Genomic DNA, 12,782 nt, shown 5'->3' with positions numbered 1-12,782 from the left:
TTCCAAAAAGACCACTCCCTCCTTGACTGCCTCGTCAGGTCCACGCCCCCACACCAACCCAACCTCCACTCTCGGCACCTTCCCCTGCAACCGCAACAAATCCAAAACTTGCGCCCACACCTCCCCCCTTACCTCCCTCCAAGGCCCCAAGGGACACTTCCATATCTGCCACAAATTCACCTGCACCTCCACACACATCATCTATTGCATCCACTGCACACGATGTGGCCTCCTCTATATTGGGGAGACAGGCCGCCTACTTGCGGAACGTCTCAGAGAACACCTCTGGTACACCTGGACCAAACAGCCCAAACACCCCGTAGCTCGCCACTTCAACTCCCCCTCCCACTCCACCAAGGACATGCAGGTCCTTGGACTCCTCTATCGCCAGACCATGGCAACACGACGGTTGGAGAAAGAGCGCTTCATCTTCCGCCTGGGAACCCTCCAACCACAAGGGATGAACTCAGATTTCTCCAGTTTCCTCATTTCCCCTCCTGCCACCTTGTCTCAGTCAAATCCCTCAAACTCAGCACCGCCTTCCTAACCTGCAATCTTCTTCCTGACCTCTCCGCCCCCACCCCATTCCAGCCTATCACCCTCACCTTGACCTCCCTCCACCTATCGCATTCCCAATGCCCCTCCCCCCTACCTTTTATCTTAGCCTGCTGGACACACTTTCCTCATTCCTGAAGAAGGGCTGATGCCCGAAATGTCGATTCTCCTGTTCCTTGGATGCTGCCTGACCTGCTGCGCTTTTCCAGCAACACATTTTCAGCTAAGACCATAAGAAACATGGATAGGGTGAATGTACTCCGTTTTTTTCTCAGAATTGGGGAATCATGGACTAGAGGGTATCATCTTAAGGTTAGAGAGGAAAGAATAAAAGGGAACCTGAGGGGCAATTTTTTTTTACACAGAGGGTGGAGCGCATATGGAATTAGCTACCAGTGGAAGTGGTTGAGGCAGATACATTAACAACATTTAAAATGCATTTGGACAAATACATTGATAGGAAAGATTTAGAAGGATATAGGCCAAGTACAGGGAAATGGGGTTAGGTTGGTAGATATTTTGGTTGACATGGACCAGTTTGGGGCAATGGGACTGTTGCTGTGCTGTAGGACTCTGACACTGGAGTTTGCAAACACAATGGGCAGAATTTAATGCTCCTGACAGAGGTTTATCTACCACTTGGGGAACAAGTGAAAAACTTTCATTATTTTAACAGGGAAGGCCAGCCAGATGTTTAATTTGCCAGAACTCCACCCCAAGAGCTGTCAGCCAATCAGAGGCCAGCTGCTTTCCATTGCCAGAAGTGCCGCTGAAAATAGTAATTGCTACAGGAATTTCATTGGATCCTGTTGCTACGCCGGAGAACCATTAACTGTCAACTAATGGTTGAGGTAGAGTACTGTCACCAATCCCATTGACAACCTGTAACTTGTTGCATGCCACAAGGATTCGTGCTAGGTCCACAACCATTTCCAATATATACATTAATGACTTAGATGAGGAAAATGAATGTACTATGGCCAAGTCTGCAGGTGACACAAATCTTAATTTGGGGACTCAAATGCATTCATAAAGAAGTAAACTATAAATGTAGTCATTAGATTGGATGCTTACAATGTGTCAAGTGTGCACCAGCTCCAGTTTTATACTTCACTGCTGATTGATTTCTAAAATCCATGCCTTAATCTTCCCAAGAAATGGACCCTCAAATCTTCGACTCCAGGAACTCTCTGTTAAGGTTTTTTTGTGTTAATGTTGTATTTCTTCCTCAATAGATGGAGGAATGTTGTTTGTGGATGCTCTTGAACATATAAAATCTGTGTCTCTGCTTGTTCTCATTTGTCACAGTCTTATTGTGAGGATCAGTATTGGTTTATCAGTGTTTCAGCTTTCAATGGTTTTCTAGATAGGTCAACCAAACTCAGACCATCTTGCTGAATTTTCCTGCACTGAATGCTGCAAATGACATGATTTACCTGCTATTGAACTTGTCTGGATCTTCTTCCCTTGCTTGATGGAAGTCAAGACTCAGTTCTGCATCAATTCCAATTCCACAATAATTGTTCATTTGTACAATCTGCAAAATAAAAAAGAAATGATAGAATACAGCAAAACTGCAGGTGCTGGACAATCTCAGCAGATCTGTGAGCATCTCCTGTAATTTTGTCTTTTTGAAAATTAAAATAATGCTCTGGTCAACAAGAACAAGTCTTCACCATCTCTAACCTTGAAACTAATTGCATGTTGGCTTCGGAAATCTGTAGCTTTATCTTCATTATGAGATATCTTCATTCAACCTTTTCAGAAGTGTTACGATACATCTCTGCAATAGATAGGTCATGACCTCAAGCCTTCTTTCCATATAGTGCTTCGGTGAACCAGCTGTGATTTAGCACAATCAATAACAGTTTCAGGCTTATGAATACTGAGACTAGTTTTGTATTCCAGATTTTAATGGAGGTTTAATTGTAATGGTTTTTTTTTATTTAAAAAATTATTTTTATTTTTAAATTTATTTTAAAAATTAGTTTAATTTAATTAGACTTGCAATCCAGAACTCCAAACAAATGATCTAAGGATATGGGTTCAAATCCCATTACGGTAGATAGGAATAAAAAGCTAGCCCTCTGACAACTGTGTAATCACTGTCAATTGTCACGCCAATCCATCTGTTCAAGGATATGCTTTATGGCAGGAAATCTGCCAATCTTAACTGGTCTGGCCTACATGTGACTCCAAATCTGTAGCAACATGATTCATTTTTAATTGCTCTCTATAGAATTAAAGATGGGTAATAAATGTTAGCTAAGCCAGTAATACCTACATCCATGAATTGATAAAACAAAATTAAAACAATTTAATTTAAATTCCATCAGCTTCCATGAAGGGATTTGAATCAGCATTAGTCTGGCCCTTTGGATTACAATGCCACTGTGACTACCACTATGGCACCAATCCTACCTATCTGCATGCTAACCTTTTGAAACCCAGATTCTTCTGCAGTCTCTCTACATATTAATAACATTTTACTTTGCTACACTTCTCATCAAAATGGACAACACATTTTGCCACATTTTATTCTCCATCTTTTTTTGCCAACTTGCTTAACCCATCAACATCCATTCGACTCTGTGTCCCCATCATAACTTCCTTCCTTGCTTTTATTTGTATTATCAACAAATGTGGCTACAATACAATTGGTTCTTTCATCTAAGCCATTATTGTGGAACGTAAATAGTTCGGGCCCTTGCAGTGATCCCTGAGCTACGGGAGCACCTACATTTAAGTAGAAAGTAACTCTAACCTGTCACAGAATAAAACTGTGTAACATAGAGATTGGGCCAAATGGCATCCTGAAGTGTATCAACTTTCTAAAGAGCTTTACAGTTAATTATAATATCCAAAAATCTATACAAATTGACACTTTAAAATCATTCCATGTATTTTATAGGTCGCTGCTTACATTTTCCAATTAGCACTGTAAAATAAGAACTACAATAAGATCTAATTAAGCAAATTACTTAGCTATCTCGAATTCAAAATAATGCAAGCTAGGTTTCATGCAAATTTTCTAACATCAAAGCAAATGTACTGAGACAGCAATTGCCCATCAATCAATTTCACTATGATAGATAGTTATGAGTCTTGGTATTAGCTACATGGTCTAGAACCAATGCAATATCGACGGTACAGATGGAAATGGCTTCTGTTAATGAAGGCACTCTACTTGAGGACTCCCTAAGACTGCTATGAATTTATGCAATATTTCATTTAGTTGAGTCATGCATTCAGTCATAAGGAAACATTTCAGCTCCAAAACTTCTAATACAATGGACTATTTTCTAGTTTTTCTTTGCAGAGACAATATCTGGTAACAGGATAAAACCTCAACTTCATACATCAACAACCAGAAAATGCTGAGAACAGTCAGAAATTTAGGCAGCATCTGCAGAGAAAGAAACAGTTAAGAGGAAAATTTTCAGAACAATGACCTTCCATGAGAGATATTCTCCCCAAGGATGCAGTGTCTGAATCACACCTTTGAAATGAAGCCTTCAGTCATTATGATCCAGCAAACTCCAAATCAGATGAACAACAACATTTAAGAGGTATTTAGACAGACATAGACAGGGAATGGAGGGATACAAGCATGGGATTAGTTTAGAATGTGAGCACAGATGTAGTGGGCTGAAGGGCCCGTTCCTGTGCTATACTGTTTTATTTTCTAATGACACCTAACTGTAATCCTCATACCAGCTCATATTTCAATGTACTTTTCCCACAAATACCTTTGGTGGTTCCAACTCTGGGACACCATTTTCAGACCCATCAACAACTTCTTGAGCATCAAGGAGGATTGTCCAACGATCCATAAGGACTTCTTCTGCTTCATCAACTGCAACCAGAATGGAGAAGGGATCCTCACCACTGTAGCCAGGTCCCCAACGTAACACCCTTGCTAGGTCATTGCCTTAAGAAAGAAAATTTTGTAGATACTGATCAATATTGTCATGGTTCATGAAATCTAAGTCACAGTTTCCACCTGTGGCTTGAAATGGCCCCAGTGGCCACATAACGACCCACGTTACTAATCTTAAGATTCAGTACTTTGGCACTCTTGGGTGATTGGCTAAGGGATGTTGTCCTTGCCATAAACAAACCAGTGCACAGGAACCCAACTGGAGCTCACAACAAACTCTGAAGGTAGTGTATTTTGCCTAAATAACACATATTCAAGAAAAATATTCTCTTGACCAGATATATTCAAGAACACTGCAAGGGTCGAGAGAAGAAATTGTGGGGCCACTAGCTGATATTTTTGCATCATCATTAGCCATGGGTGAGCTCCTGGAAGACTGGAGGGTAGCGATGTTGTGCCATTATTCAAGGAGGGCTGCGAAGAAAAGCCTGTGAACTACAGACCAGTTAGGCTAACATCTATGATGGTAAGTTACTTGAGAAGACTCTGAGAGATAAAACAGGATTTGATTAGAAGTAGACAGCATGGCTTTGAGTGAGAGATCTTGCCTCACAGATCTGTTTAGAGTTCTTTAATGAAGTGACCAGGAAGGTTGATGAGGACAAGGTAGTAAACGTGGTCTTTATGGATTTCAGTAAAGCCTTTGATAAAGTTCCACATGGTAGGCTGCTCTGCAAGGTTAGATTGCATGGAATCCAGGGCGAGCTGGCAAATTGGATACATAATTGGCTTGATGGTAGGAAGCAAAGGATAATAGTGGAAGGATGTTTGTAGGACTGGAGGCCTGTGACTAGTGGAGTGCCTCAGGGGTCTGTGCTGGGTCCATTACTGTTTGTTATCTGTATCAAAGGTTTGGATAAGAATGTACAAGGCATGATTAGTAAGTTTGCTGATGACACTAAAATAGGTGGTAGCACAGACAGTGAGGAAGGTTATCAAAAGTTGCAGCAGGACCCAGATGATTTGGAGTTGGGCACCAGATGAGTGTGTCAAAGTCTGCAGATGACACTAAGATTAGTGGAAGAACAAAGTGTGCACAGGACTGTGAAACTGTGCAGAGGAACATGGATACTGTAAGCAAGTGGGCAAAGGTCTGGCAGATGGAATACAATCTTAATCAATGTGAAGTCATCCACTTTAATAGGAGTAACAGTACAAATAACTATTACTTGAATGGTAAAAAGTTGCAGCATGCTGCTACGCAGAGGGATCTGGTTATCCTTGTGCATGAATCACAGAAGGATGGTCTGCAGGTACAACAGGTAATTAGAAATGCAAGTGGAGTTTTGTCCTTCATTGCTAAAGGGATTGAGTTTAAAAGCAGAGAGGTTATGTTGCAGCTATATAGGGTGCTGGTGAGGCCACACCTGGAGGACTGTGTGCAGTTTTGGTCTCCTTACTTGAGAAAGAATGTATTGGCACTGGAGGGAGTGTACAGGAGGTTCAGTAGGTTGATTCTGGAGTTAAGGGGGTTATTGAAACATATAAAATTATGAAGGAAATAGATAAGATAGAGGATGTTTCCACTGACAGGTAAAACTGGGTCAAGAGTGCATAGCCTCAAAATTAGGGGAAGCAGACTTAAGACTGAACTGAGAAGGAACTTTTTCACCCAGAGGGTTGTGAATCTATGGAATTCCCTGCCCAGTGAACACTACTTCAATAAACGTTAGTAAAAGAATTAAGGGTTACGGTGAGAGGGCAGTTGAGTGGAGTTGAGGCCATGAAAAGATCAGTCATGATCTTATTGAATGGTGGAGCAGGCTCGAAGGGCCAGATGGTACACTCCTGCTCCTATTTCTTATGTCTGACCTTAATCAGCTGGGGAAATGGGTTGAGAAATGTCAAATGGATTTAATACAGATAAGTGTGAGGTCTTTTGTACAATCAAATCAAGGTAGGCGTTTCATGGTGAATGGTAGGACCTTAAGGAGTGTAGTGGAACAGAGGGGTCTTGAAGTTCAGGTTCATAGTTCTCTAAAAGTTGGAGTCACAGGTAGACAGGGCAGTGAAGCAGGCTTTTAACACACGGGCCTTCATCAGTCAGGGCACTGAGTATTGAAGTTTGGAAGTTATGTTGCAGTTATACAGAACGTTGGTGAGGCCACACTTGTGAGTATTGTGCTCAGTTTTGGTCACCTTGTTATAGGATGTATGTTATTAAACCAGAAAGAGTGCAGAAGAAATTTACAAGGATGTTGCCTGGACTCAAGGGTCAGAATTATAGGGAGAGGTTGGACAAGCTAGGAGTATTTTCTTTAGAGCATAGGAGACTGAGGGGGGAACCTTGTAGAGGTATATAAGATCTTTTTCCCAGGGTTAGTGAATCGAGGACTAGAAGGCATTAGTTTAAGGTTAGAGGGGAAAGAATACAAGGGAACCTGATGGGCAAATTATTTTACACAAGAGCCTTCATCAGTCAGGGCACTGAGTATTGAAGTTTGGAAGATATGTTGCATATGAAATGAGCTGCCAGCAGAAGTGGTTGAACCGGGTACATTAACAACATTTAAAAGGTATTTGGACAAATAGATTAGATTAGATTACAGTGTGGAAACAGGCCCTTTGGCCCAACAAGTCCACACCGACCCGCCGAAGCGTAACCCACCCATACCCCTACATTTACCCCTTACCTAACACTACGGGCAATTTAGCATGGCCAATTCCCCTGACCTGCACATCTTTGGACTGTGGGAGGAAACCGGAGCACCCGGAGGAAACCCACGCAGACACGGGGAGAACATGCAAACTCCACACAGTCAGTCACCTGAGGCGGGAATTGAACCCGGGTCTCTGGTGCTGTGAGGCAGCAGTGCTAACCACTGTGCCACCCACACGGATAAGAAAGCATTAGAAAGATATGAGCTACGTGCAGGGAAATGGGGTTAGCGTGGGTGGACATTTTGGTCGGCATGGACCAGTTTGGGCCAAAGGAGCTGTCTCCATGCTGTCAGATTCTTTGACTTTATGACTTGATGGTCACTGTCAAAATCATAATTTTGCTGTGAATCTAGCCTGTATTAGTTGGGTTAAGAGACTTCTAATCAACACAAAGGAAATTGCAATTGTGTGTGAAGAGTTTTATCCTGTTACAGTTCCAAATTCCTGGTATCTAAGTATCAACAACCCATGATTTTAGACTGCCTCTTTTTGGAGACATTCATTTCTGGCAGTCGAAATATATATTCATGATAATCACTACTAAATCCAGGGAATTTCAGGAGAAACACCAACAGTATGATGAGACAGTGATGTTTTGTACAGTAGTTGAGATGATTATATAAGGGAATGTTGATCATTCCTGGGAGAAAGGAATACTAAAATACATTAAATAGGGTTAGTTGGGGAGCAGTAGGAGGATGCATCATGTAATGCATGAAGACCTGGTACAATATGGCTGGGATTAAATGTGCAATAAATTGTGTCAAGGCAAAAGTTGCAGTATAGCAGCTAGAATTTGGAAACTGAATGAGGATATTTCCCTCATGAGTTCTGCTCCCTCTACATATTCTTGATATACCCACTCTCACCTGTTCCTAAAGGGAGCACTGCAACTGGAGGCACAGGACAGTTCAGCTTGTGTCGAATCTCTTCCAGCACACCCAGAACCCAACCAACTGTTCCATCTCCTCCGCAAACTAATATGCGGAAATACGGAACTTCTCGGAATGTATGCAGCCTGGAGGTGGTGAGAAATGAGATTTCATAATGCAAGAAGCATGTTAGTTCATAAACAGACTGCATAAGACCATAAGAAAAAGTGAGAAAATTCAGGAATAAGCGACATGACTCTTCAATCACACTTCATCATCCAATAAGATCATATAGATGTATATCAATTTCACTTTCCTTTCTAATCCCATATCCTGTAATTCCTTTAGTATCCAAAAATCAATTGCTTCCAACTTCAATACATTCATCCACAGATGGGCCAACGAGTGGCAGACAGGGTTTAATCTAGATAAATGCAAGGTGCTACATTTTGGAAAGGCAAATTAGGGCAGCACTTATACACTTATGGTAAGGTCCTGGGGAGTGTATTCAAACAAAGAGACCTTGGATTGCAGGTTCACAGTTCCTTGAAAGTGGAGTTGCAGGTAGACTGGATAGAGAAGGATGCATTTGGTACACTTGCCTTTATTGGTCACTGCCTTGAGTATAGGAGTTGGGAAGTTCTATTGCGACTGTATGGGACAGTGGCTAAGGTTTGGAATACTGCATTCAATTCTAGTCTCTCTGCTATAGTGTGAAAGTGTTGGTGGTGTTGGACTGGAGTGATCAAGGTCAGAAGTCACAAGACACCAGGCTATAGTCCAACAGGTTTTTTTGAAATCAGAAGCTTTCAAAGTGCTGCTTCTTTGTCAGGTGAAGTAAAGGGAAGCACATAGGTACTGAATTTATAGGCAGAGAGATCAAAAGATAGTACAGCAGGCTGTAATTAGGCTGAATAACAAGTTTCTGCAGGGGATCAAAGGTGTCAGACGGTGTGACTAGTGTCAACAGCTGAATAGCAAGTGAAGGGATTAATTGAGACAGAGATATAATTACAAAAAATTAAAAATAAGGTGGTGCTGAGACAAAGCAATGGGTGGAATAACATGACAGCTACAAAGAGATACACACCGAGGGTCTACTCAAAGTAACGAGTAATCCAAAACTGTTCAAACTAATTAAGGTAGAAAGATCATAAGTTATCAATGTGATGGTGTTAAACCAGAACAGTAAGAAAGATTTTACAAATCCAAAACAGTATTACATGTAGCGTGATATGAAACCAAGATCACGGGGGTTCATGGTGTCTTCATGGAAACGGAACTTGGCTATCAGTTTCCACTCAGCAATTCTGAGTTGTTGTGCATCTCAAAGGCCATCTTGGGGGATGCATACCCAAAGATCGGAGGCTGAATGTTCTTGATCACTGAAGTGTTTCCTGCTGGGAAGGGAACATTCCTTTCTGACGATTGATGCTGGGTGTTCATTCACCTATTGCCGTAACATCTGCATGGTCTTGCCAATATACCTTGTCTGCAGCATATGAGGTAGACAACATTAGCCATACACTTAGTACCTGTTGTGTATGAGGTGGATGGTGTTCCCACATGTAATGGTAGTATTCATGTCAATGATCTGGTATGTCTTGCAGAGACTACCATGACAGGGTTGTGGGGTGTTGTGGTCAATGTTGTTCTGAAGGCTGGGTAGTTTGCTGTGAACGATGGTATGTTTAAGGTTTGGCAGTTGTTTGAAGGTGAGAAGTGCAAATGTAAAAGTTGAACTTGCCAAGATGTTTGTCATCATCAATGATATGTTGAAGGCTGTGAAGAACATGACGTAGTTTCTCCGATCCAGGGAAGTACTGGACAATGAAGAATACTTTATCAGTCATGTCCCGTGTCTGTCTTGAGGAGATTGTTGTGGTATTTTGGCACGACAGAACTGGAGGTCGATGATTTGAGCATCATACCCCGTTCTTACGAGGGCATCTTTTAGGATCTCTAGGTGTCCATCGCATTCATCTTCTTCTGACAATGTTCTGCATAAACGCAGGACTTGTCTGTAACAGATGGCTTCTTTAACATTTTTAGGGTGGAAGGTGGAGAAGTGCTGCATCGTGAAGTTGTCCATGGGCTTGTGGTAGAGTGAAGTGCTGAGGTACCCATCCTTGATGAAGATGCACATGTGCAAGAATGAGACTGTTTCTGAAGAGTAGTCCACACAAGTCTGATGGCGGGATGAAACTTGATATTGTTGCATAGTCATATCAGTGATGCCTCGCCAACTTTGCACTCCAATACACCAACATTTTTGCGCACATTTTCGACCAAGATTGCTTTGCTGCACAGGTCCTCCAATCAGTGCTATACACCAGGTACATTGACAGTATTTTCTTCCTTTGTACTCATGGCGAGGAATCACTTAAATCCTTGGTATGTGACTTTGAAAGCGATCACATTACTCCAGCCATTTGGCCCCAGCACCATTTTATTTTTAATTTTTTGTAATTGTCTTTCTGACTCAATTAATTGGATCAGAGGTCATCCCTTCACTTGTTATTCAGCTTTGACACTTAATTCACACTGCCTGACATTTCTGATCACCTGGAAAGATTTGTTATTCAGTCTGTCGACATTCTGTGCCAGTGCGCCTCCCTACACTTCAGCTGACAAAGGAGCAGCACTTCGAAAGCTTGTGATTTCAAATAAACCTGTTGGATTATAACCTGCTGTCATGTGACTTCTATTCCTGCTATAGAAAAGATATTGCGTAACTGGAAAGGGTTCAGAAAAGATTCACAAGGATGTTGCCAGAGTTGGAGGTTTTAGAGGGCATAGGTTTAAGGAGAGAGTGAAAAGATTTAAAAGGGACCTAACGGGCAACATTTTTCACAAAGAGAGTAATCCAGAAATGAAATGAACTGCCAGAGGAAGTGGTGGAGGCTGGTACAATTACAACATTTAAAAAGCATATGAATACGTAGGGTTTAGGGGGAAATGGGCCAAATGCTGGCTCTGTGAGAAGCTAGGGAAGTGATTGCTGGGCCCCTTGCTGAGATATTTGTATCATCAATCGCTACAGGTGAGGTGCCAACACTACTGGAGAACACTATTTAAGAAAGCTGGTAAGGAAAAGCCAGGAAACTATAGACCGGTGAACCTGACATCAGTGGTGGGCAGGTTGTTAGAGGGAATCATGATAGACAGGACTTACATGTCTTTGGAAAGGTAAGGACTGATTAGGAATAGTCAACTTGGCTTTGTGTGTGGGAAATCATGTCTCAGTAACTTGATCGAGTTGTTTGATGAGGACAGTGCAGTGAACGTGATCTATATGGACTTCAGTAAGGCATTCAACAAGGTTCCACATGGTAGACTGGTTGGTAAGGTTAGATCACAAGGAATATAGGGAGAACTAGCCATTTCGATCCAGAACTGGCTTGAAGGTAGAAGACAGAGGGTGGTGGTGGAGGAGAGTTGCTTTTTAGACTGATCAGCAGTGTGCCACAAGGATCGGTGCTGGGTCCACTGCTTTTCGTCATTTATATAAATGATTTAAAGGTGAAAATAGAAGGTACAGTTAGTAAGTTTGTAGATTGGAGGAGTAGTGGATAGATAAAAAGGTTACCTCAGAGTACAACAGGATCTTAAGCAGATCAGCCAATGGACTGACGAGTGGCAGATGGAGTTTAATTTAGATAAATGTGAGGTACTGCATTTTGGAAAGGCAAATCAGGACAGGCCTCATACACTTAATGGTAAGGTCCTGGGAAGTGTTGCTGAAAAAAAAAAAGACCTTGGAGTGCAGGTTCATAGTTCCTTGAAGGTGAAAGCTGCATTTGGTATACTTCCCTTTATTGGTCAGAGCATTCAGGAGTTGGGAGGTCATGTCGCAGCTGTATAGGACGTTGGTTAGGCCACTTTTGGAATACTGCATATAATTCTGGTCTCCCTACTATAGGAAGGATGTTGTAAAACTTGAAAGGATAGAGAAAAGATTTACAGCATCTTGCCAGGCTTGGAGGGTTCAAGTTATAGAAAGGGGCTGAATAGGTTGGATCTATTTTCCCTGGTGTATGGGAGCCTTGGGGGGGGGGCGTAACCTTCTGGAGGTTTATAAAATAATTAGGGGCATGGATAGGATGAATAGCCAAGATTGTTTCCCCAAGGTGGGGGAATTCCAAACTAGAGGGCATAGGTTTAAGGTAAAAGGGGCGGGGGGAGAGATTTAAAATGGACCTAAGGGGGCAATTTTTTTTATCACAGAGGGTGGTGCATGCTTGGAATGAGCTACCAGATGAAGTAGTGGTAGCTGGTACAATTACAATACTAAAAAGGTATCTATAAGGGTACATGGTTAAGAAGGGCTCACAGGGATGTGGGCCAAATGCTGGAAAATGGGACTAGATTAATTTAGGATACTGGTCAGCATGGATGTGTTGGACTGAAGGGTCTGTTTCTGTGCTGCACGTCTCTATGACTCTAACTGATAACTAAGTGTCAAAAACATTCGGCTCAAGCAAGTGCTTTAAGAGACATTAAAAATAACTTCAGTTAAAGTAATGACTTCTCAGATTATGTTAATGAACACAAAATTCAAAGCCATTCGTCATGCCATTTAAACCTAGCATTAAAATCTGTTAGATGATTCATTACTTCAACATCAAGACCACAATTTGCACCACAAGAGCACAGGAGGCTGTTCAGATGGGCACCAAATGGGCAAAAGTTAGGTCACAATGCAGTGGTTCCAGTAGAAGTGGAATTAATATTTTTGTGCCGAATATCAGAAG

General features: G+C 41.9%; 1 protein-coding gene across 1 annotated transcript in view; it reads right to left on the bottom strand.

Annotated features, from left to right (window-relative positions):
• The window catches only part of LOC140485524 (diacylglycerol kinase theta), a 176,182-nt gene that overhangs the window by 27,858 nt on the left and 135,542 nt on the right, over positions 1-12,782 (bottom strand). Inside the window, 3 exon segments of the mRNA XM_072583703.1 lie at positions 1,992-2,092; positions 4,305-4,486; positions 8,026-8,174. Of these exon segments, the coding sequence (XP_072439804.1) occupies positions 1,992-2,092; positions 4,305-4,486; positions 8,026-8,174 (432 nt within the window).

The sequence above is a fragment of the Chiloscyllium punctatum genome, chromosome 14, assembly GCF_047496795.1.
Source record: "Chiloscyllium punctatum isolate Juve2018m chromosome 14, sChiPun1.3, whole genome shotgun sequence".
Lineage (NCBI taxonomy): Eukaryota > Metazoa > Chordata > Chondrichthyes > Orectolobiformes > Hemiscylliidae > Chiloscyllium > Chiloscyllium punctatum.
This window is presented reverse-complemented; position numbering and strand designations above follow the sequence as displayed.